At 39.3% G+C, this 26,486-nt stretch overlaps 1 protein-coding gene across 4 annotated transcripts in view; it reads right to left on the reverse strand.

Annotated features, from left to right (window-relative positions):
- Positions 1-6,154: 6,154 nt before the first annotated feature.
- Positions 6,155-26,486, reverse strand: part of STARD3NL (STARD3 N-terminal like) — a 67,238-nt gene continuing 46,906 nt past the window's right edge. For all 4 annotated transcript variants that reach the window (XM_066343448.1, XM_066343449.1, XM_066343450.1 and 1 more), the window contains 2 exons: positions 7,413-7,483; positions 6,155-6,622 (listed from right to left, as the gene is read on the reverse strand). In XM_066343448.1, the coding sequence (XP_066199545.1) occupies positions 6,608-6,622; positions 7,413-7,483 (86 nt within the window). In that variant the 3' untranslated portion in view covers positions 6,155-6,607. The remainder of the gene's footprint in view (positions 6,623-7,412; positions 7,484-26,486) is intronic.

Consider the following 26,486-nt stretch of genomic DNA (forward strand, 5'->3'; position numbering starts at 1 on the left):
AAAAGTATTCAATTTAAATAATGTCAGGTTTCTAGAACAATTTACAAACTCAATGATTACCATCATAATGAAGTGCTAATAGTAAATGCTTGCATAGTGCTTACTGGTACCAGTCTAAGAATGTGCTGACTTATTTTTCACAAGAACCTTATAAAACAAGTACAATTCTTTCTATTCCACAGTTGAGGAAACTGAGGCAAAGAAGGCACAAAGAATATCCCTACAGTTAGACTGCTCATATTCATAGTTATTGGAACACAGGTCTCTCTACACTCAGAGCCCATAGTTTGTTACCTACTATTAAGCAGAGCTGAAATTTGAACCCAGGCAGCCTCTGCCTTAGCTGTCTCGAATAGAAACAGGTTACTTGTAGTTCAGTTAAGACAGGAAAATTTCCTTCCTGATGAGGCTGAGAGCTGAGGAAGAGAACTGCCTCTCTGCCTGTCCGCACGTGCTCCCTACGCCTCTGTTGCTCATACAATGAGAGGGCTGTGGGCCAACATGCAACACTGGGTTTTGTGTTGAGTATACTGTTATCTGCTCACCTCCTCCCACCCATCAGGCATCTGTGATGAAGTCCCTGGCACTAGGTTGGATGCAGTAAGTACCAGAACAACAGGCTGCACACAGGGCTGCAATGGAAAATCAGGAGGGAGTTCCAGACCCACATGAAAGTGCGTGTCTCCGTAGCCTTTACAGAGCTAGCTTGCTCTGTACACATACTTCCTGACCATGAGGAAAAGGAAACTTAAGGCAACGATTCTCTAAACTTTTCACATTAGGGATCCTCTCCATCATGTTAGAATTCTTTTCTTCATAAACTCAGATTCTTGAAGGCTTTCTGTCTGTCAAGCTGGCCACAGTTAAGTAATACTTGATGTCCCTTTATATTAATCATAGTCCTATAAAACTGCCAGTAGAAATTCTGAGTAATTAGATAGCCAGATCCCATACCAACATGATACAATTCAGCCAAAAAGCTGGAAACCCACCCTCTGGTCAGTCATGAGAACTCCTCTGGGTAAATGCACGTCTGTGTCAGTGCTGTCCGGTAGTGTGTGTTTACTCCTCCTTGTTCTATTTGATCACAGCGAGTCCTACACCTTAGTGAGCCCCAGACGACTCGGCGGTCCTATGGCCCGTGTCTATTGTGCTCACTGCTCTGCAGCACAGGCAGGATGTCATTGCACTGAGCAGAAGTCCAGGTGCCAAGAGGCTGAGAAATGTGCCTGGGGTTAAAAACGGAGCTGTGCCCAGGCCCACGTGATTCCAGGTCCATCTGACTTCAAATCTGCTGTGTCACCCATGATATCAGTGGCTCTCCTCTCGGAGCCTTTCAATGTCTCTGAGGCCCAGGCTTCATCACAGGCCATGCATCGGGCTTGAACAAACCCCCTCAGTGTTTCTGTGCAGCAGGGTTTGAGACCAGCAGAGGCTGACATCGCCCTGAGCTCTGGGGCTGCTGTCTCAGCTCTCAGGAGGTGAGGAGCCCACCCAGAGCCCAGTCCCTGGGGAGAACCTGCTTCAGCCTGGAAGTGTTCTCACCACCACCCATCAATTCTTAAGAGAACAGCAGTGTGCTAAGATTTAAGGGCGAGGATGGTCATTCACTGTAGCATTATTTACAGTAGCCCCAAATGAATCCAAACGACCAATAAGAAACTAAATAAATAGAGGAAAGGATATCATATAAGATTACTATGCCTCTTCAAAAAATGTGGATTAAAGAAATGTGAAATGAATTAGGAAGTATTGTTGAAAATTAATAGGCAAAGCAGAACCCTGCTACAATTGTTTATAACACCCTCCTGTGATTCAAAATCAAAATACTAAAAGTACATTAAGAAAGTTTGCTTTAACCATTACCTCTACTTTTGTTTCTACTTGTTATTCTGCATATATGAATGCACATGTATAAAAACATGTGCACATATATCTTTGTTCTATGTCCTCCCATAGTGCACAAAAGTTGTGTACAATACAAATTCTTCTGCACACCTCTTCTTACGTCAGTATATGGGAACACTTAGCTGCCCATTTCACTGGTAAATGGACGATACTTTATAAATTCCATTCTGTGATAGACTATTGGCTTATTTGAAATCCTGTGGTATTATAAAATCCTGTGCTGAAATAAATAATAGTGTTTTATGTCATTTTGTTCATGTGCATCGGTCATTTCTTAGTCAATGTAGGAGAATACCAAGAATGTGCTGACCAATGTCAGGACTTGAGTGAAAAGGAGTCGCAGTGTAGCTTTAATTTGCTTGCTGCTTAGGAGATAAGCTTCTTTCATATAGTTAAAGTCTATGGCCCAGGCCTGTTGCGTAGGACCAGCATATGGACATCCCAGGTTCGATTTCCAGCCAGGACACACAACAGAAACAACCATCTGCTTCTCTTTCTCTTCCTCTACCCCTTCGCTCCCTCTTTCCCTCCTATAGCCAGTGGCTTGATTGTTGGGTCCCATGCTGGAGTCAGTCTCAATTTCTTCCCTCCTCTCACTTAAAAAAAAATCTATGTATATCTCTTCCTCTGTGAAATATTTGTTCATATCTTTGACCACTTTTACTCTTAATAATATTAACAAGTATGACACTCATTTGTATGTGTGTCCATGTATGTCCACAGGCATAGGCATAAAAAATGTTCAATGTGCAGTAGGTAGGCAAAAACAAATAAGTGATTGTATATCTTTCTATTTTCTCTAATGAATCTTTTAAAAGTAAAAACTTTTATATATCCGATTAAAGCAATATCTCATTTAAAATTTAGAAAAATGCCTGACCAGTGAGGGCACAATGGATAGAGCGTCGATCTGGGAGGCTGAGCTCCCCAGTGTGAGTACATGCTCACTGGCTTGAGCCAGGGGTCACTGAATAAGCTGGAGCCCCCAGTCAAGGCACATATGAGAAGCATTCAATAAACAACTAAGGCACCACAACTACGAGTTGATGCTTCTCATCTCGTTTCCTTCCTCTCTCTCTCAAAATAAGTAGTTAAATAAATAAAATAACTAAGATTTTCTTTATTTACAATCAGCCTCAGGCTCTGGTAAACAGCTTCTTTTGGAAACCAAGTAGAGGTTCCCACTGGAAAACAAAATAAGACCACAGAGATACAAGAAAAGTTGAATTTAATTAGATTCTACTACATAATTCTCATTAATTTGGTCAAATTCCTTTAGGCCAATTAGTTGGCCCTCTACATAGAGCAGCAATTTTCTTTTTTTTTTTTATACATTTTTATTAATGTTAATGGGATGACATTAATAATTCAGGGTACATATATTCAAAGAAAACATGTCTAGGTTATCTTGTCATTAAATTATGTTGCATACCCCTCGCCCAAAGTCCGATTGTCCTCCGCCACCCTCTATCTAGTTTTCTCTGTGCCCCTCCCCCTCCCCCTAACTCTCTCCCTCCCTCCCTCCTGCGTCCTCCCTCCCCCCACCCCTGGTAACCACCACACTCTTGTCCATGTCTCTTAGTCTCGTTTTTATGTTCCACCAATGTATGGAATCATGTAGTTCTTGTTTTTTTCTGATTTACTTATTTCACTCCGTATAATGTTATCAAGATCCCACCATTTTGCTGTAAATGATCTAATGTCATCATTTCTTATGGCTGAGTAGTATTCCATAGTGTATATGTGCCACATCTTCTTTATCCAATCTTCTATTGAAGGGCTTTTTGGTTGTTTCCATGTCTTGGCCACTGTGAACAGTAGAGCAGCAATTTTCAACTGGTGTGTCACAAGATTTGTTAAACATGCAATAGCTGACAATTTAGTCAGGTGCACTGACCTCTTTTCCATTAGGTTGTCAAAAAAAATTGTTAACAGCCAACACAAGATTATCCATTTGGTATTGAATGCCCTGTCTTGAACCATAAATATATAGGTCATATAATCGAGTTCCATTTATTGGTCATGTAGCATAAGGTTGTGTCTGATTGATTAATTCTTGATACCAAAAATCATTATATACAAGTATAGGCACATCGTTTTTTAAAAAGTCACATTGAGCAAAAAGGTAGGAAATTACTATTACTTCTTTGGTAAATCAATCAAAATTATACCTATATATTTTTTATTGAACTGGTAAAAATATGTCAAAATATGAGGTATCTGATCCGACTGTGCCGTGAAATCAGACTATGAAAACTTAAAGCCTTGATCCATCCGCAGACTGGTAAAAAGAATTGTAGTAATTAGTTCATGTGTGCCACGTGATAAAAAGGGTGGCAGATCGCTGGCTTAGTTGTAACTCTATCTGCTTTGGGAAGGTGGAAGCCAGGTGGAACCTGAACTTCACTGAACGCTTTGTGGCCATTTTCACAGCTGGGAACTACTAGGAGGCTTCTCCTGTGACTTCTAACCTCTTCATTAACTCCTTTCCCAGCTCAGCCTGGGCTGCCCTGAAGTGGGCAGCGTAGAGAGGGAGAGCAGAGGCGGTGGTGGAGGGCACAGCAGGGGTGGCAGGGTGCTGGTGTGGCTGATGGTGGTTTACTTTCTCAGGCTATCTTGTTGACGTGTTCTGGCAAGTGTGGTTGATTCGTGGAAAACACTGAAAACCAAAGCGGCCTACTGGCTGGGTCTGTGCATGCAGGAGCTAGGGTGTTATTAAGACAAAATAAGAACTGTTAAACCACAACCAGCTTTGCTCACTTTCAAAAGATGTAAAGAAAATATCCACAGAAGCCTGAGGTTCTTATCAGACATACTCTTAGGCTCAGGCAGGAGGTTCCCTGCTTTGTACACACAAAGTTTACTCCAATCAGTGGCTATGTGGTTGGAGATCTCATGCTCCAGGCTGTTCAGAGGCTGCGCCTTCAGTCCATCATGACACTGTTCTGAAGGAAACAGCAGGCAGCACGAAGATAACCCCTAACATTACACCACATACCTGTACGTTTCCATGGTGTTTGATTTACTGAGGCTTGTTTCTTTGGTTTTCTTTTCCTGTGTAGACAGGGTGACACAGACCCGTGACTGTGAACCTTGTAGCATGGAGAAACCACAGATGTGGGCAATGGTGATGAGCTTTTTCCTTCACAAGAACATAGAGATAGTAAGACCCTAAGTTCAACTTTGTCACTGCATGTCATATATTGAATCTTATGTCTCTCTAAAGGGACATAAAGACTTCAGTCAATCTGAGCAAGCTTAATTAATAGGACAAGATGATCAGATAAAGTATGATTTGGGTCAAGTAGAAGAAGGCTGATCTGCAATGTGAACAGAGAGTAAATGTTCCCACCACCCATCCACCCGTGGGCTCAATCTGTGCAGTCCTGGGGGACACAGAGCTCTACGGATGGATCAAGGCTTTAAGTTTTCATAGTCTGATTTCACGGCACAGTCGGATCAGATACCTCATTCTTCTTGGTCTGTTCTCTGAAAGGCAACTTCTGGGAGCCTTGGCTTCCTAAGATTGGCTGTATCCCACTGGTTCAGCACAGTGAAAGCTCTTTCCCTAGTTAAATTAATGCAATGGTATTCAGCTTAGGTATCATCTGAGGGCCTGGGGTATATGTGACTCCACTCCTGACACAGGGCATCCTCAGGTGATGATACCATTGAGGTCTTAAGGTTTTATTCCCCAGGCCAGAGCCTGGAGCTTTCCCCACCCCTATCTCCACTGCAAGAAGCTCTTCCTGGTTAGGCTCCAGCCTCCCAGCGAGCTGCCAGTGGCATTTCCGACTTTGGCCCATTCTTAGAACAAGCACAGATGGAGTGGATTTGATCTGCACAAAGGTCCGTTTCCTCCTACATCAGCACCATTATCATTGTGCACAACTGAGCTCTTCTTAACGAAACATGAAGGAAAACTTCCTGTGAAGTATTAAGGGATTATTCACATTTTTAAAAAAACCTCACAATATAATGTAATTAAATTCAAATTAGCTAAACAAAAGGGGATATAATGCAAAGATTTCATAGTGTGGGTTCAAATAAGAGTATTCAGACTACTTTAGAACTGCACTGCTAGAGAAAGATACTATTTCATGATAAAGATAATACCTAATGTCTGGTAAACTTTTATATGTACTTAATAATCCCCCTGGTTTGCCTGTTGTAATTCCAACACTTTTGGTCAAATATATAATGCAAAACAAAACAAAACAAAAACTAATAATTTTGATATGATGGATTTTATTACTTTTTAAAATTGTACAAAGAGCGCTTGTGCATGAGTTAAAAAACACAAGGAAAATGTAGGATGTCAAAAAATACAAAAAAATATATGAAATGTGAAACAAAATATTTCAATCTGTGAATCCAAATAAAAAGACATTTTGCTCACTAAAAGCGCTATTCTAATATATTAAGAAGTCTTTTGATTAGGAATACAGCCTAAGACCGTTCTGCAACTCCTCATGAACAGAGGAGACTCGCTCTCCCTGAACAACAGACAGGTCATTGCATCTTCTATCCAGCCACAGGTAGGTCACTAAATGTACGTGATCATGGTACAGTGTCCGTGAGGTATTACAACACATAGATTCCTTATTAGCCAATCAACCAGCCAGCAGTGGGTGTCAGCATGCCCGCTTTCCATGGGGAGACCCAGCTCCAGTCCTCTTGGCTCTCCAGAGATTTTCAATCAGGGATTTTCACACTTAGAAAAGAGAGAACGCAAAAATATTGATGTTGTGTTAAAAGGAAAAATGCTACACTTTGCCTCATGTTTTTATAGTAAAATCTCTGTACCGAGATGAACTGTGTCACAGACACTTAACAGACAAAGGGTGTGGTCACACAAGAATGTATTTTAAAGTGTTTTAGTAAAGGATCAGGTCCTCCCATGCCCACACTTTCCTTGTCTCAGGCTGGGCTGTGGGAAGAAGGGACCAGAGCGTGAAGGCTGTGGGTGCAGGTGCAGCACCCCCAGTCCGGGGGTGGGCTCCTGTGAGGTCCGCCTCTGTGTGCATTTCCCAAGGAGGCCAGTCTGTCCACCACTTTCCCTTCTTTTAATTTTATCATTCTTCTATTGAAATATTATTGACATATAACATTAGTTTCATGTCTACAGCCTGCCCTAGTTCTCTCCTGACCCACACGGGAGGGAGACAGTTCAGTAGAACGTCTCAGGACTGCTGCTGCCCCACAGCACAAGGAAGTGGGTTGTAAACAAACATATCTGCCATGCAGACATTCTGCTTAAGCAGATACACATTAATTCACCCTTATACAGAAAGATGGGATTCTGAGGTAGTTTTCATATTTCACAAATATATACCTGTTCAGAAATGTTCAGTTTTATAAAAATTAAAATGTGACTGATAAAGTCACAGGAATAGGATAAATCTGGCTACATATTCACACTCATAATCTTTGACTTTTCCTTTCAATCCACTTGAAGAAATGCTCCGCCCTTTTAGTACTCCTCGGTTTCATCTCAGACTTACTTTAGCAGCAGCAGCTTCACAGCTCCGGAGTGGCTTTCCGCTGTCCTGCCTCTCTTCAGTATCTTCAGACCCTACGTGGGCAGGAAGGGAACAAGACAAAGTACCGCTCTCCATCAAAGTGACAAATATTATTTTTAGGTTATAATATATATACATTACATTTTAAATGAGATATCTCTTTAGTCCTCAAGAAATTTAGGTTAATAAAACTCTACGTGTAAAGTTTTAATTTATTTCTTGTAGGAGGAAAACCTTTAAAAATAGGCTCTCTCACTTGCACTAACCTGTCAAAACAGATTTTACTTATGTACTAATAAAAATATTCATACAGACCAAGAATCATTATCAAGGTTCTTCCTCCTCTACCTCCTTGCTGACAAACTTAATATTTTTTTCAAATGCAAATGATTTTCAGCTTTGGTACTAATAATTTAATCCTCATATTTAAAAAAGAAATCACTGCTGTAGGCAGAGGGCAGGGAGGGCTTCCTAATGCCCAGGGTGATGCCCGGTGGTTACTGTTGTGTGCTGTTGCCAGTGACTACTGATACACCATTCTGGGTCAATGGCTAGTGAGCTCATATTAGATGTGCATTTGACCTAATCAATCCACTCGAATTAATTCCTCAGGTTATATCTCTGAGGATATAGTATTTGTCTTCCCTTATGTAGATTTCCCCCTTTTAGTCTGAAAAGCAAGTTAAAAATTATTTACATTTCCATGAAATATCTTCCATTGATTTCAAGTTTATATAGTTTATAACAACATGGAAAATGCATATGCTATAATATAAAAACAAATATATAATGAAAAAACTATATATTATGGTAAGATCATATTAGATAATAAAAAACTAAATATTTGTGTGCAAAGCAGAAAGACCAGGAAAAAACAAATGACTAACATCCATTTTGGATTTCTGAAATTTCTATAATATACCTATGGTGACATTATGGTTTTTGAAACAGGATATAAATAATATAGGCAATATGGCCACAATCACATCAATTATAAACACAAAATGAGAAGGAAACAAACTGTCAATACAGATGTTGCTGATCAGTTTGAAGAACAGATAATCATCTATTTTTGTTCTTTCCACATTTTTATGAAAAACATGCATCACTCTCATAATCAGGCACAAGGAAAAGGGAGTGGTGAGGGACAAAGTGGTAGTTAGGGACGTGACACACACACAGAAGCAGCCTGGGTGCCCCTGCGCTGGACCCTCAGCAGATAGTGTGCTTTTTGTATGAGAATGTCTGCCTAAATTAGAGCGAAAGGTGATGTCAGAGAAATGGCGCCATGAGGGGTACTCCCGATATCTCCCCTTGAAATTTCAACAAATTCAACAACTAGAGACAGAGAAAAAATCTCAGGAGCACCTGAAATATACACACACCAGACAAAAGTATGACTGGGTGAAAAGGTGGCTGAATACATAATCCACTCTGAAGGAAATAAGACGAAGAACGGGGTATTCCGCTTTCCTCACTGATCTGAGTAAGGAACACTTTCATCTGGAACTGAGCAAAGCGGAGGGTCTGAGGCAGAGGGAAGAAGCGGGGCCAGGGTGGGTGATCAAGCAGAAGAAAGATCATGCTAGTTTGGCCTGAGAGCGCAGACACTAGGCGAGCATGTGCAGCAGGTTCCGACAAAGGTTACTGGTGCAGGATGTCTGTAGGAGCTGAAGCCGGCACTGGCGCCAGCAGCTTGTGCACTCCAGGCTCCGCATCATGGGCGGTGTAAGAGTGGCTCCACCAGGCACTACTGGCGTGGGCGTGCACACATGTGGGCTGGAGGGCTTAGCCCGAGATCATCAGCAACAACATCTGCTAGGCTGTTGTCAGTGTCTGTGCATTCCCAGCTCCAGGACCATCAACAATGGTCGTGAGCAAAAGCTGGGATCCCTGGGCTTGGGACTGTCTGGGTAGGGCCCTCCGTGGCCCTGCATTCCTGGCTCTGAATGAGATCATAGGCTCCACGCACCTAAGTGGGTGGATACAGGCCTGTGTGCACTGCTGAATATGGAAGCTGGGCGTGCACGTGGCTTGCTGTGGGCTATCAAACAGTGCAAAAGGGAGAAACCTGTGGAGATTAGACCTGTGGAGCACTGAGGCATACTAGACATGCCTGGGGGTCCTTAAAAACTTGATCTGCAATCAACTCCCAGCCCGTGGCATGCTAAGACGTGCTATACCTGTCCTGTCCATGGACCCTTAGGAAGGCACTAGATCTGCAATCGGCTCACAGCCCTGCCTGCTCTTGCTCGTGACTCTGGTTGGCACAGCTTTACCCAGAACTGAGCTTTGAGCGGTTCTGGAGGAAGGACCTGGCTGTGCTTAAATCCTCTTGCTCAGCAAGCAGTGGCTGGGGCGAACCTCACAGCTAAGTCCCCAGGCTGCTAGCTCAGGTGGGAGAGATGTGGGGAGAGGTACCTGGAAAACTGAGACTCACACTGTCAGAGCCTCTAAGCCCTAAGAAAGCCCGCCTACCAACGAGACTGAGGCCCATCTTACATCATTGCCATAGTGAAACAACAGAAAACCTCTGCCTAAGAGCCTCACAGGGGCAAAACCTGTAGTACAGCACCACCTGCCAACAAAAAGAAAGAAGCTACCTCTCAAAACCAGGAAAAAAATAACATTTTTATAACTTTTTTTCCCATTTTGATCCTTTTATCTTCTTTCCTTTTCCTTTTGAACTTCATTATCTATAGTTGTTACATTTTTTATTCTTGTTTTCTTTAAATTATTTTTATTTATTTATTCATTTTAGATAAGAGAGACAGAGAGAGAGTGAGAGAGATAGAAGAGGGGGAGGAGCAGGAAGCATCCGCTCTCACATGTGCCCTGACTGGCCAAGCCCAGAGCTTTGAACAGACGACCTCAGCATTCCAGGTTGACACTTGATCCACTGCACCACCACAGGTCAGGCTCATTCTTGTTTTTTATGAGGATTTAATTTCAAAAACCTTTGCCTTTTTTCTTTTTTTCTCATTCAATCATCATTTATCAACAAATTATTATATTCTGGATTCATATTTTCCTTGTGTAATTTTAAGAGTTTTTACTTCATTTTTATCTCTTTTGTCATTTTTCCTCAGTTCCTGCTCCCTGTTCTATGTAGTTTTTGTTCCACTTATTATTATAGAACTTTAATTTTTTCACTGTACTTTTTCAATTTTATTTTATTTTTTTAATTATCTCTTATTAGTGTTATTAACAATACCACTCAAAAATGCCATTAAGGAGAAAGAAATCAAATATCATGGATACAAAAGACAGAGATATAGTTCGGATAGATAATAAAAAAATCTCTAGAAAAAAAATTCAATTGTTTGTAAACCTTGCAGTTAAATGACAAAGAATTAAAAACTGATGTCCTAAAAATACTCAGTGAAATACAAGAAAGCACAGAAAGGCAATTTAGAGAGCTCAAAAAACAATTTAATAAACAAAAAGACTACTTCACCAAGGAAACTGAAATTATAAAAAAAAACCAAACAGAGATGAAGAACTCAACACATGAACTGAAAAACGAGGTAACAAGCTTAGCTATAGAACAGGCCAGATAGAGGAGAGAATTAGTAACATAGAAGACAGGCAACTAGAGATACTACAGAGAGAAGAGGAAAGAGACTCACAATTTAAAAAAATGAGAAAGCCTTACAGAAATTTTCTGACTCTATCAGAAAAAGCAACATAAGAAAAATGAGTATGTCAGAAGGAGAAAAGAAAGAAAATGGAATGGAGAACATATTCAAACAAACAATCGAGAACTTCCCAAGCCTCTGGAAGGAACTGAATCCTTGAATCCAAGAGGCAAACAGAACACCAAGTTACCTTAACTCAAACAGACCTACTCCAAGGCACATAGTAATGAAATTATCACAAACCAGTGACAAAGAAAAAACCCTCAAGGCAGCCAGGGAAAAGAAGAATACAACATATAAAGGAAGGCCCATTAGGCTATCATCAGATTTCTCAGCAGAAACTCTACAAGTCAGAAGAGAGTCACAGATATAGAGAAGATGATAAAATTTATCACCAAAAAACCCCCACTTCAGGAAATACTAAAGGGGGTTATCAGACCAGATACAAAGAACAAAAACAAACAAAATTACAAGGAAAAGCTTCAACAAGATCACAATAAGGCCTGGCCTGTGGTGGCGCAGTGGATAAAGCGTCGACCTGGAAATGCTGAGGTCGCCAGTTCGAAACCCTTGGCTTGCCTGGTCAGGGCACATATGGGAGTTGATGCTTCCAGCTCCTCCCCCCTCTCTCTCTCCTCTCTCTCTCTCTCTCTGTCTCTCTCTCTACTCTCTAAAAAATGAATAAATAAAATTAAAAAAAAATCACAATAAAAAGATTAATCTCTGACAACCAAAACAAAAAAGGGGAGAAGACAAAGATTAACAGTAACAAGGGAGGATGGTGTGCAGAGCACTCATGAGATAATGGACTACAATCAATATGATATACATCCTTTTTATTACCTAATGGTAACCACCCTGAAAAAACCACTACAGAAACACATGGCTTAAAAAAAAGAAGAAACACAGAAAGAAGTAGGAATACAACTAAACAAAAACAAATGTCAGAAAAACAAAAGAGAAGATCCAAATAAGATACAGAGCTTTTACAGTTGCAACAGCAACAAAAAAATACCTAGGAATAAATATAACAAAGAATGTAAAGGACCTATATAATGAAAACTAGAAAGCATTGTTAAGGGAAATTGAAAAAGATCCAATGAAATGGAAAAACATTCCTTGTTCTTGGATAGGAAGAATAAATATAGTTAAAATGACCATATTACCCTAAGCAATATAGAAATTTAATGCAATTCCCATCAAAATTCCAATGTCAATTTTAAAGAAATAGAACAAAAAATCATCAGGTTTATATGGAACTATAAAAAACCCCAAATAGCCTAAGGAAAAAGAACAAAGCTGGGGGCATTACAATACCTGACTTCAAATTACATTATAGAGCCATGACAATCAAAACAGCATGGTATTGGCAGAAAAATAGACACACTGACCAATGGAACAGAATAGAGAGCCCAGAAATAAAACCACACATATATGGTCAAATCATCTTTGATAAAGAGGCCAAAAACACAAAATGGAGAAAAGAAAGCATCTTCAATAAATGGTGCTGGGAAAACTGGAAAGCCACATGCAAAAGAATGAAACTCAACTACAGTTTGTCCTCTTGTACTAAAATGAATTCAAAATAGATCAAAGACATAAATATAAGATCTGAAACAATAAATTACATAGAAGAAAACATAGGTACTAAACTCATGCACCTTGGCTACAAAGAACATTTTATGAATTTGACCCCAAAGGCAAGAGAAGTGAAGGTAAAGGTAAATAAATGGGACCACATCAGACTAAGAAGCTTCTGCACAGTAAAAGAAACTGACAACAAAACAGACAGACAGCCAACTAAATGGGAGATGATATTTTCAAACAACATCTCAGATAAGGGCCTAATATCCAAAATATATAAAGAACTCACAAAACTCAACAACAAACAAGCAAACAATCCAATAAAAAATGGGAAGAGGACATGAACAGAACTTCTCCCAGGAAGAAATACAAATGGCCAATAGATATATGAAAAGATGCTCATCTTCATTAGCTATTAGAGAAATGCAAATCAAAACTACAATGAGATACCACCTCACACCTGTTAGACTAGCTATTATCACCAAGACAGGTAATAACAAGTGTTGGAGGGGCTGTGGAGAAAAAGGAACCCTCATTCACTGTTGGTGGGAATGTAAAGTAGTACAACTATTACGGAAGAAAGTACAGTGGTTCCTCAAAAAATTAAAAATAGAATAACCATATGACCCAGCAATCCCTCTACCCCCAAACACAAAAACACTGGTACGTAAAGACACATGCAGTCCCATATTCATTGCAGCATTGTTCACAGTGGCCAAGACATGTAAATAACCAAAAAGCCCTTCAATAGAAGATTGGATAAAGAAGGTGTAGGACATACATATGTACTATGGAATACTACTCAGCCATAAGAAATGATGACAAGGGATCTTTTATCACAGCATGGATGGACTTTGATAACATTGTACTGAGTGAAATAAGTAAATCAGAAAAAACTAAGAACTCTATGATTCCATACAAAGGTGGGGCAGAAAATTGAGACTCGTTGACACAGATAAGAGTGCAGTGGTTACCAGGGGGAGGGGAAGGAGAAGTGGGAGGGGATGGCAGGAGGGGAGAGGTATAAAGAAAACCAAATAAAAGGTGACGAAGGACAATTTGACTTTGGGTGATGGCTAGATAACATAATCAAATATCAAAATGATATGGAGATGTTTTATCTGAATCTATGTACTCTAATTGATCAATGTCACCCCATTAAAATTAATTGTCTAAAGAAAAAGAAAAAGGAAAAAATCATTAGAGCCCAAAATAAATCTGCCCCAGGAGAATGAGAGGCCGAGGATCTGGAATCCCATGTATTAACTTCATATGTCAAACAGTTGAGGTTAATTCTGTGATAAAATAATCAGATAAAGGCCTCCCTTTCCAGCCTATTTTACTGCTGTAATGCATACAGACCCTGGGGTGGCTGAACTGCCTTCTTCCGCTCTGAACGGAGGCTGAGGAAGGTGGCCACACCGACTTCCTGTTCCTGGGCTCACTTTCCACCTGTCAGGCTCATGGCACTGGAGCCATGAGCTAACATCTTGGAATTATTTGGGAATCTTATAAACTTTTAATTGAAATGGTAACATATATACTTTTCATAATTTAAATGAATGCTAGAAAGGCCTTTGAATTATAGTCAAGTGAAGCAGTCAATAAATCTTGAAAATCACTATAAAAGTGGCCTAGAAGAATAAGACTATTTCAGCACTCAGAAAATAATCAAAGGCAGACAAGAATCAGAGAAATGCTGATGCTTGAAAAACTGCAGAAGTCTGGAAACAATAGTAGTATTCTTGCCTGGATCTGCTCTAGTTCCTCTACCTGCTGACATCTAGCTTGTAAACATGCAGGGTTTTCCAGGGGAAGGCAGACCTGAGGACTGGCAGCTGAAGGGAGTTCATTCACTGTGGGGAGGGGGAGTGATGCAGCAGTGACCTGACAAAACCAGTGGGGTGCAAGCAGGAAGGGCCAGAGCTCCGCTGGGGTGAGGCTGTGGTCACAGCTGCAGTAAGCACATGCTTGGCTGAAGTGGTGTGCATGCTTAGTGAAGACCCGAAAGAGCCCAAGCTAGCCACACACTACAGGTCGACCCTGAGCCAGATCATATGCAGAAGAGACAGGAAAACACTCACAAGAAAGTAAAAGCTGGGGAAGACTTGAACTAGCCTGATGTTTGAATGTGCTACCCAGTGCATACACATGTCCATTTGACAGAAGATGGGAAGCCTATGGTGGTTGTGCGCAAACTATCACTGGCCATCACTAAGCTATGTAGACAGAGGGCTGAAACCAGGAAACTACACTGAAAAACGATAGCGTTACAGCATTAAAAAGAAAATAAGAACCTAAGAAGACAAACCAGCAACCACACACCACAGGGAACATAATTTCACAGACAAATTCCTAAGCGCAGACATTAATAACAGTAAACTTAGAGGAAAAATCAGATCTAGAGTTGACACAATATATATCTTTTTAACCTTTTACTTATTAATTGATTTTAGAGAGAGAGGAAGGAGGGTGGAAAGAGAAAGAAAGAGAGAGAGAGGAACATCAATCTGCTCCTGTATGTGCCTTGACAGGGGATTGAACAGGCAATCTCTATACTTCCGAATGATGCTCTAACCATCCAAGCTATCAGGCCAGGGCAACACAATATATTTTCATTATATTGTAAAATATATTATTTTTCAATAAAAAAAAATACTAAACAGTGCCTTGGCCAGTTTTCTCAGTGGATAGAGCATTGGCCTGGCACATGGATGTCCTGGGTTTGATTCCCATTCTGGGCATGCAGGAGAAGTGACCATTTGTTTTCTCCCCTTTCCTCTCTCCTTTCTCTTCCCTTTCTCCTCCAGAGGCCAGTGGCTTGATTGGTTTGAGCAATGGCCCAAGGCATTGGTCCAAGCATCAGCCTCAGGTGTTAAAAATAGCTCAGTTGATTCAAACATTGGTCCTAGATAGAGTTGCTGAATGGATCTAGTTGGGGTGCATGTGGGAGTCTGTCTATCTCTTCTCCTCTCACTTTATAAAAAAAATACAAAACAGGCAAATAATTATAAAAGTATGACTATTATCAGGAAAACACAACAAAAAAAACCCCATAACTCAATACAAACTGTTTCTAAGTGTGTCCAGATATTTTATATAGCAGACCATGATTTCACAGAAGCTATTGTAAATGTAATATTTATATTTAAAAATGTGAATTTATAGATATACATATTCAAAGAACTAGAGAACACCGTGCTTAACAATTAAAGGTACATACAAATAAACACAAGTATAAATCAACTGAGAGTATTAAGGAAACAAATTACAAAATGATCATATTTAAAAAAATTAAATCTTGAGTAGAAAAGTATAACTTAAGTGAAATATCCACGGGAAGAGACTGAAAGAAATTAAAGTTGGCAAAAAGCAGAATCTGTAAATTTGATGATAGAGCAATAGAAGTTATCCAATCTAAATAACAAAGGGAAAAAATTGAAGAAAAATTAAACAGAGCACAGAGACCTATGAGATAACATCAAGTGTTCCAACCTACACACAACAGGACTCCCTGATGGAGAGGAGAAAAAGAATCAGGAAAAACGTTAGAAGAAATTATGCCCCAAACTCCTCAAATTTGTTGAGAAATGTCTATCTACACATTTAATAAGCTAAACAAAAACTCTTGGGAAGATATACACAGAGTTCCACATATAGTTACTACAATATATTTCATAGGCAACCAATTTTTGGAAACCATGGAAGGCATAAAACACATGTCACAATTCTGAAGATGTTGCTAAAGCAATACCTTGGGGAAAATTTATGGCTTTAAATACCTATATGATGAAAGAAGATATTTAAAATCAATCATGGAAAAGAAAAGCAAGCTAAACTCAACCCAAGCAGAACAAGTGAAATAATAAAAATTGGAATGAAAATAATTAAAATAAAATAAAATAAGAAACAAGAGAAAGATCTAGGAAAACAAGTCTGTTCTTTGAAAATATCAACAAATTTGAGAAAACTCAAACTTGAATTACTAAGAAATGAAAGAAAACACAAACTACTTAAATAAAAAAAAATTACTACTAATCCTATAGAAATTAAAACTTTTAAGGGGAATGTTATAAATAATTTATATCAACTAGATTATACAGATGAAATGGATGAATTCTTAGAAAGATAAAAATTACCAAAATAGACTCAAGAATAAATAATCTGAATAGACCTATATGTAGCAAGAAATTTAATTACTAATTAAAAATCACCCCACAAAAAAAATTCCTGACCTAGATGGTGTCCTTGGAGAACCTATCAAACATTTAAGGGAGTAATACTGATCCTTCCCAAGAAAGATTCATTCAGAAAACAGAAGGATTCATTCATTCATTGTTAAGAACACATCCCAATGTGTTCTATGAAGCCAGCTTTACTCTGCTATCAAAGCTAAAGATATAATAAGAAAACTACAGACCAATAGGAACAAAAGTGATGAGCACAGGGACAAAAGTATTGGCAAATCAAATCCACAAACATACATAATGAATTTTACATGACCAAGTGGGATTTATCCTAGATATAAACAATGAATTTAACATGCAAATGTCAATCAATATAATAAACCATATTAATCGAATACAGAACAGAAACCACATGATCATCTCAACAGATGCATAAAAAGCATTTGAAAAACCCAATGTTCATTCTTTATAAAATTTTCAACACACTAGGGATAAAATGGAACTTCCTCATCCTAATAAAGGGCATCTGTGAAAACCCACAGCTATCATGTACTTAATGTTAAAAGGCTGAATGCTTTCCCCCAATGACCAAGAACAAGACAAGGATGTCTGCTCTTGCCACTTCTGTTCAACATTGTACGGGAGGTTCTAGACAGTGCAACAAGACAACAAAAATGAAAAGATATCCAGCATACTGAAAAAAAAAAAAAGATAAAGCAGTCTTTATCCATGGAAGACATGATCTAGTATTTTGAAAATTCCATGGGATCCATATACACACAAAACTGGAACGAGAACTAATCAATGGGTTTTAGAAAGGGCACAAGACACAACAAGTTCATTATACACAACACCAATTGTATTTCTATATGCTTGCACAGAACAATTTGAAAATGAAAGTAAGAAAATATTTACATTCAAAATAAGACCAAAAAGAAAAAGATACTTAGGAATTAATTTAAGAAAAAAATAAAACTTATATACGATAAACTACAAAACAATGCAAAACAAATGAAGAATATCTAAATGTGGGAGTCGATGTTCATGGATTAGAAGATTCAGTATTTTTATAATGGCAATTCTTCCCAAATTGACCTATAGATTCAATACATCAGGCTTCTGGGGCAAAAATTAACAAACACCCTAACATTTACATGAAAATACAAAAGAACTGGAATAGCTTAAGTAATTTTGAAAACGAATAAATTTGGAGGATTGTCAGTGGTCACTCTATATAAGCAGTATGTGTGTGGGAGTCACCCAAAATTTGACTTGGATGTTCAAGCTGATGATGCCACATGCACAAAAGAATTTATTACTTACAAAATTGAAGTTTCTGGGGACAGTAAGGCCTTATAGTATCTGATTTCAAAGCTTACATAAAAATGAATTACTGCAATGAAGCCATTGTGGTACTAGTGCCGTGGTCGGCAAACTCATCAGTCAACAGAGCCAAATATCAATAGTACAATGATTAAAATTTCTTTTGAGAACCAAATTTTTTAATCTTAAACTATATAGGTAGGTATATTCCTTATCGAGGTAGCGCCCACACATGGTATTTTGTGGAAGATCCACACTCAAGGGGCCAAAGAGCTGCATGTGGCTCGCGAGCGCGGTTTGCTGACCACTGTAGTAGTGCAAAGAGAACATACATGTCAGTGGAAGAAAACAGACCAAAAATAAACCCTTACATTAGTGGTCAACAGGTTTTTCACAAACATGATGAGTCAGTTCAATAGGGGAAAAGGTAGGTAGTCTTTTCAACAACTGGATAGCCAAAGGGCAAGAAAATGAGCCTGACCTGTGGTGGCGCAGTGGAATAAAGCGTCAACCTGGAACACTGAGGTTGCCAGTTTGAAACCTTGGGCTTGCCTGGTAAAGGCACATATGGGAGTTGATGCTTCCTCCCCTTTCTCTCTCTCTCTCTCTCTCTATGTCTCTCTCTCTCCCCCCTCTCTAAAAATCAATAAATAAAAATAAGTAAATAAAAAATAGAAAAATACCCCCCCCCCAAAAAAAAAGAAAATGAAATCTGTTCCTTACCTCCATACACAAAAATTAGTTTAAAAGGGTCCATAGGCCCTGACCAGTTTTGGCTCAGTGGTAGAGCACTGGCCTGGTATGTGGAAGTCCCGGGTTCAGTTCCAGGCCAGGGCACACAGGAGAAGCACCCATCTGCTTCTCCATCCTTACCCCTCTCTTTCCTCTCTATCTCTCTCTTCCCCTCCTGCAGCCAAGGCTCCATTGGAGCAGAGTTGGCCCAGGCATTGAGGATGGCTCCATGGCCTCCACCTCAAGCACTAGAATGGCTCCAGTTGCAATGGAGCAACGCCCCAGATGGCCAGAGCATCATCCCTTAGTGGGCATGCCTGGTGGATCCTGGTCGGGCACGTGCAGAAGTCTGTCTGTCTGCTGCCCCCCACTTCTCATTTTGGAAAAATACAAAAATAAAGAAATAAATAAATGGCCCATAAACTTACACTGAATATAAAATATCCCATAAGAAAACATCAAAAAAAAATTTTCATGATGTAGAGGTAAGGCAGAGTTCTTAGATATGACCAGAAACACAATATCCATAAAAGAATAAATTTTTAATAAACTGACCATTATCAAAATTAAAAAGTTTTCTTCAAAAGACTCCATGACGAAAATCAAGACTATAGACAGAAGAAAATATTTGCAAGTCATGTATCTGATTAAGGATCTTTACCTAGAATGTACAAAGACTCTTTCAACCCAGTAAGAAGACAACCAACATAACTAAAGAATAAAAATGGTAAAAGGTTTAAATTGACATTTCTCCCAAAAAGATATGTGAGTAACCTATAAGCACACAAAAGCTCCTCAACATCATTAGTCATTATGAGCATATAGAATAAAACCACAAGGAGATTCCACCTGACCCCTGCTGGAAAGGCTCTAATCAAAGACAGCCAATACAAGTGTAGGTGAGTATATAGAAAACAGTTTTACACACTCCTCAGGGAATGTAAATGGTACTGCAATTTTGGAGAACAGTTTGAAACTACTATGTAAAAAGTTAAACAGAAACTTGCCACATAACTCAGCACATCCTCTCCTAGGAATCTAAGAAAAAAAAACATGTCTTCACAAAGAACGTACATGAGTGTTCACAGCAGGATTACTCATAAAAGACAAAACTTGGAAACAATCCAAATGTCCATCAACTTACAAAAACAAAATGCTGTATATCCACATGATGGACTAGCATTCAGCCATATAAGAACAATCATATAAGTCAACGTGCTACAGCATGATGACTCTCAACATTATCCTGAGCGAAACAAGCCAGGTGCAAAACATTACATGTTGTATGATGGCATTGAGATAAGTTATTTAAAAAGGGTCAATTTTCAAGACAGAAAGGTGACTAGTGGTTTACCAATGACTGGATGTGAATGAGGATTAACTACACTCAAAGGAACTTTTTTGGATAAAAAAGTTGCTCTAAAATCAAATTGTAATGATGGTTGAAAAAATACAATTTGCTAAAAATCATGCAACTGCATATTTACAATAGATGAATTCTATATTATGTAAATTATACCTCATTTAAGGTGGTTTTTTTAAAATTAATATTACCTAGCATCCTCAATTATAATTTTCCAATGCTTTTCAAAATACTAATGAAAAGGTGAAAAACTGTTTTGAATTTATCAATATACATAGGATGACTATATAACTGATCATCTAAACAAGAACAGTCTAAGACATGAAAGCAGTTCTAATGACTACATGGGGCCACAGGAGTAAGTCAAGACTGTTGCCGGCAAACCAAAATGTTTGGACACTTTTAGTAGGTTTCAAATTCAAATTTTAATGTCTTCATCTAGATTTGCTCAGCACAGAGTAAAATTATGCAATTGACCTAGTCTTCATTATAAGCCAGTTTTGCAATGATTTAGAGGTGATGAAGTACGGTTTCTCCAGCATCACAACTGCTTCATTTAAGCTGTGTGTGTGACCACATAGAACACCAGCCCCATCACTGAGAGGACTGTGCTTCCTCGTTCTTTCCATTTAATATACAGGTAAGCAGGAAATGGCTAGACCAGGGGTCTCAAACGTATGGCCCACCGAACAATTTTGTGCAGCCCGCAGACTAATAAAATATTTTGAACTTCGTGGATTAGTCTGCGGGCCGCACAAAATTGTTCGGCGGGCCACATGTGGCCCACGGGCCGCGAGTTTGAGACCCCTGGGCTAGACCAAACAGACCACTTTTATATTCTTAAATTATGCTAATTTTCCAAATCTCTACGATACTAAAATTCAAGTCTTACCTTTACAAGTAAAAATGCTAACATTTCAGTTTCTGGCACCTCTAATTTCTTTCTCACTTATTTTCATTTGTTCCTTGGACAGTTATGAGGTTATTATGTACCAGGCACTGTACTAGGTGCAGAAGAAGAAAGACATGAGAAGGTGAGACAGGCCCTGATGCCCTCCTTCTTCTCCAGGGGCCGATGAGAGCTGTGTTAGGACAAGAGAGGCTTACAACCTGTGCTGCTGTAACCCTGTTTAATATTTAGCACCGGCCTAATGAGAAAACATAAGAGTAGAATCTTCTTTTCAAGGCATATAATTCAAATAAGAGTTTTAATAATTTTAATGAAAGTTTTCATTCTTTCTTGTTTTTTTTGTTTGTTTGTTTTTGTATTTTTCTGAAGCTGAAAACGGGGAGAGACAGTCAGACAGACTCCCGCATGCGCCCGACCGGGATCCACCCGGCACGCCCACCAGGGGTGACGCTCTGCCCACCAGGGGGCGTCGCTCTGCCGCGACCAGAGCCACTCTAGCGCCTGGGGAAGAGGCCAAGGAGCCATCCCCAGCGCCCGGGCCATCTTTGCTCCAATGGAGCCTTGGCTGTGGGAGGGGAAGAGAGAGACAGAGAGGAAGGAGGGGGGGGGGTGGAGAAGCAAATGGGCGCTTCTCCTATGTGCCCTGGCGGGGAATCGAACCTGGGTCCCCCGCACGCCAGGCCAACACTCTACCGCTGAGCCAACCATCCAGGGCCTTCATTCTTTCTTAAACTGAACATTCAATGAAAATAATATGATATAATATACAATATAATACAATAAAGTAAGCCATTCTGAGCATTCCTTCTCTGGCCACTACTAATCTGCATTTTGCCTTAGAGCAGCTCCTCAGCTGAACGCCTGAAGTATTTGTTGTGGAAGTATTTGCTCCTTTAGCATCAAAGTCAAAGAAATGGTAATATTTCCTACTACCACTAGGTGGTAGTAGATGTCACAGGCAGGAAGCCCATGGACTGACTGTTGAAGAAGGCCTGAGAGGTATTCCTCACGTGATTATCCCACTGCTCTGAAAAATTTCTTAAGTCTTTTATTTATTCATTTTTAGAATGAGAAGTAAGAGAGAGAGAAGGTTGAGGAGCAGGAAGCATCAACTCCCATATGTGCCTTGACCAGGCAAGCTCATGGTTTCAAACGGGCGACTTCAGCATTCCAGGTCGACGCTTTATCCACTGCGTCACCACATGCCAGGCCAGTTTCTAACCAAGAAAACACATTAGTGCTGAGGAATTTTATTATCTTAGAAAAATAAAATTTATAAAAAGCTTTAACTACAGGGCAAAATTCCTGTTTTTTAAAGGAATGAGTCCTATGACATACAAAAATCTCAATAAAATAGTCCTTATAATGAGGTAATAGTTTCTACAGGTTGAGAAATAGCTTTCCTGATAATTCATATATTTATGTTATCTGACTATGTTTTTATGTTTCATTCTGCTTTTAGATCCAACACCAACAGTCCAGAATACCAAGTTACTCCTAGTTCCCCTAATACCTTACATCTCATTGCTGTTCCTTTGGTCTTTGGCAGGCCCTTTCTGCCTGCAGCCTGTTTGCTAGAGTGTGTGTGTGTGTGTGTGTGTGTGTGTGTGTGTGTGTGCGCGCGCGCACGCGCACGTGTGTGTATAAAATATTTACTAATCATCATGCCAGGAATAAAATAATGCAGTCTCTAACTCTACTTTACATCGCAGTGATAGAAACAGGCCCAGTCACTGCTGCTGACAGTGCAGGTGACGCCAGTGATAGGGTTGTGGGACAGGTCCCACACACAGGCACAAGACAAGGACACGCTGCCCACGACTGCCAGGAGCCAGGGTGGCTGAGGGTGGGTAGAAGCCTTCTGAGCATGTGAGTGGAGACTAGGAGGGCAGAGATGCAGTGTTAAGGAGAGAGAAAAGCAAGAAGCCAGTGGCTTGAGAGGGCTGGCACTCAGCATTTCCAAGAAAGCAGAGAACCGAACACATATAAAGTACCAAATGGAGGGGCGGGGCAACTGCATAAGGGTGATCACAGAGTGTGTTCTGCCAGTGTAGATTCAGGACTTTTTTTTTTTTTTTTAATAATTTTATTTTTTTAATGGGGCGACATCAATAAATCAGGATACATATATTCAAAGATAACATGTCCAGGTTATCTTGTCGTTCAATTATGTTGCATACCCATCACCCAAAGTCAGATTGACCTCTGTCACCTTCTATCTAGTTTTCTTTGTGCCCCTCCCCCTCCCCCCTTTCCCTCGCCCTTTCCCCCTCCCCCCGTAACCACCACACTCTTATCAATGTCTCTTAGTCTCACTTTTATGTCCCACCTATGTATGGAATAATGCAGTTCCTGTTTTTTTTCTGATTTACTTATTTCACTTCGTATCATGTTATCAAGATCCCACCATTTTGCTGTAAAGGACTTTCTTAATTCTTGTTGCCACTGAAGGCTTTTGGGCAGGGCAATAATGTGGTCAATTTTTAATTTTCATTAATACTAAAAGGCTGTGCATTTATTAGCTATGAGCATGGACTCCAGCACTAGAGCCAGGGTTCAAATTCTAGCTCCCCTTCTTACTCTTTTCATGATGTGGGACAAATCACTTCACCACATGGTGCCTCAATTCTTCATCTCTAAAATAGGAATAATGGAGTGACGTCACGGAAATGGTGCCGTGAGCAGCGCGTCCGACAGCTCTCCCCTAAATCACAACAAATTTATCAACTAGAAACAGAAAAATTTATCCTTGGAGCATTCCGGAATTCCACACAAACTGATAGGGAAAGGACTGTTATCACTTGAATCTGAGAGACGAGGGTGTGGAGGAAGCTACCGCAGGGACGTTCATTCAAGCCGCGAGGAAGTGCGCCTGTGTGCTATCAACAAGACCACCCTCAGATGCCGATAAGAAAGAGGAAATCGAATATTATGGATACAAAAGAAAGAGAGGTAACACAAATAGATGTGGAAAAATCTATGGAGAAAAGACTTAACATATTGGAAGCCTTGGAGCTAAATGACAGAGAATTTAAAATAGAAATCTTAAAAATACTCAGAGATATACAAGAAAACACAGAAAGGCAATATAGGGAGATCAGAAAACAACTCAATGAACACAAAGAATATATTACCAAGGAAATTGAAACTATAAAAACAAATCAAACAGAAATGAAAAACTCAATTCACGAGCTGAAAAACGAGGTAACAAGCTTAGCTAACAGAACAGCCCAGATTGAAGATAGGATTAGTAAAATAGAAGACAAACAACTTGAGGCACAACAGAGAGAAGAAGAAAGAGACTCAAAAATAATAAAAAACGAGAAAGCCCTACAGGAATTGTCTGACTCCATCAGAAAGAATAACATAAGAATAATAGGTATATCAGAGGGAGAAGAAAAAGAAAATGGAATGGAGAATATACTCAAACAAATAATAGACGAGAACTTCCCAAGCCTGTGGAAAGAACTAAAGCCTCAAATTCAAGAAGCAAACATAACACCGAGTTTTCTTAACCCCAACAAACCCACTCCAAGGCACATCATAATAAAGATGACACAAACCAATGACAAAGAAAAAATTCTCAAGGCAGCCAGGGAAAAGAAGAGTACAACATATAAAGGAAGGCCTATTAGATTGTCATCAGATTTATCAGCAGAAACTCTACAAGCTAGAAGAGAGTGGACCCCAATATTTAAAGCCCTGAAAGAGAGGAACTTTCAGCCAAGAATACTATACCCATCAAAGCTATCCTTCAAGTATGAAGGAGATATAAAAACATTCACAAATACAGAAAAGATGAGAGAATTTATCAACAGAAAGCCCCCACTCCAGGAAATACTAAAGGGGGTTTTCCAACCAGATTCAAAGAACAAAAGAAAACAACACCACAAAAAACAGCTCCACCAAGAACACAATAAAACCAAACTTAAACTGTGACAACAAAGGAAAAAAAGGGGGGAGAGGATGGAGATTAACAGTAGCAAAGGACGATGAAGTGCAGAAATACTTATAAGATAGGGTACTACAATGAATATGGTAGGTACCCTTTTCATTACTTAATGGTAACCACCCTTGAAAAAACCACCACAAAAACACTTGACTTAAAAAAGGTAGCAACAGAGGAAAGAAGTATGGAACACAAACAATAAAAACAAATGATAGAAAAACAAAAGAGAAGAATCAAACTAGATACAAAACTAACAGAAAGCAATTTATAAAATGGCAGTAGGGAACCCACAAGTGTCAATAATTACACTAAATGTAAATGGATTAAACTTACCAATAAAAAGACACAGAGTAGCAGAATGGATTAAAAAAGAAAAGCCAACTATATGCTGCCTACAAGAAACACATCTAAGCAACAAGGATAAAAACAAATTCAAAGTGAAAGGCTGGAAAACAATACTCCAAGCAAACAACACCCAAAAAAAAGCAGGTGTAGCAATACTCATATCTAATAATGCTGACTACAAGACAGAAAAAGTACTCAGAGACAAAAATGGTCATTTCATAATGATTAAGGGGAAGTTGAATCAAGAAGACATAACAATCCTTAATATATATGCACCAAACCAAGGAGCACCAAAATATATAAGACAGCTACTTATTGACCTTAAAACAAAAACTAACAAAAATACAATCATACTTGGAGACCTAAATACACCGCTGACGGCTCTAGATCGGTCATCCAAACAGAGAATCAACAAAGACATAGTGGCCTTAAACGAAATACTAGAACACCTGGATATGATAGACATCTACAGGACACTTCATCCCAAAGCGACAGAGTATACATTTTTCTCTAGTGTACATGGAACATTCTCAAGAATTGACCATATGTTGGGCCACAAAGACAATATCAGCAAATTTAGAAAAATTGAAATTGTACCAAGCATATTTTCTGATCATAAAGCCTTGAAACTAGAATTCAACTGCAAAAAAGAGGGGGAAAAACCCACAAAAATGTGGAAACTAAACAACATACTTCTAAAAAATGAATGGGTCAAAGAAGAAATAAGCGCAGAGATCAAAAGATATATACAGACAAATGAAAATGAAAATACGACATATCAGAATCTCTGGGATGCAGCAAAAGCAGTAATAAGAGGAAAGTTCATATCACTTCAGGCCTATATGAACAAACAAGAGAGAGCCCAAGTAAACCACTTAACTTCACACCTTAAGGAACTAGAAAAAGAAGAACAAAGACAACGCAAAACCAGCCGAAGAAAGGAGATAATAAAAATCAGAGCAGAAATAAATGAAATAGAGAACAGAAAAACTATAGAAAAAATCAATAAAACAAGGAGCTGGTTC

Source organism: Saccopteryx leptura, chromosome 6 (assembly GCF_036850995.1).
Source record: "Saccopteryx leptura isolate mSacLep1 chromosome 6, mSacLep1_pri_phased_curated, whole genome shotgun sequence".
Classification (NCBI taxonomy): Eukaryota; Metazoa; Chordata; class Mammalia; order Chiroptera; family Emballonuridae; genus Saccopteryx; species Saccopteryx leptura.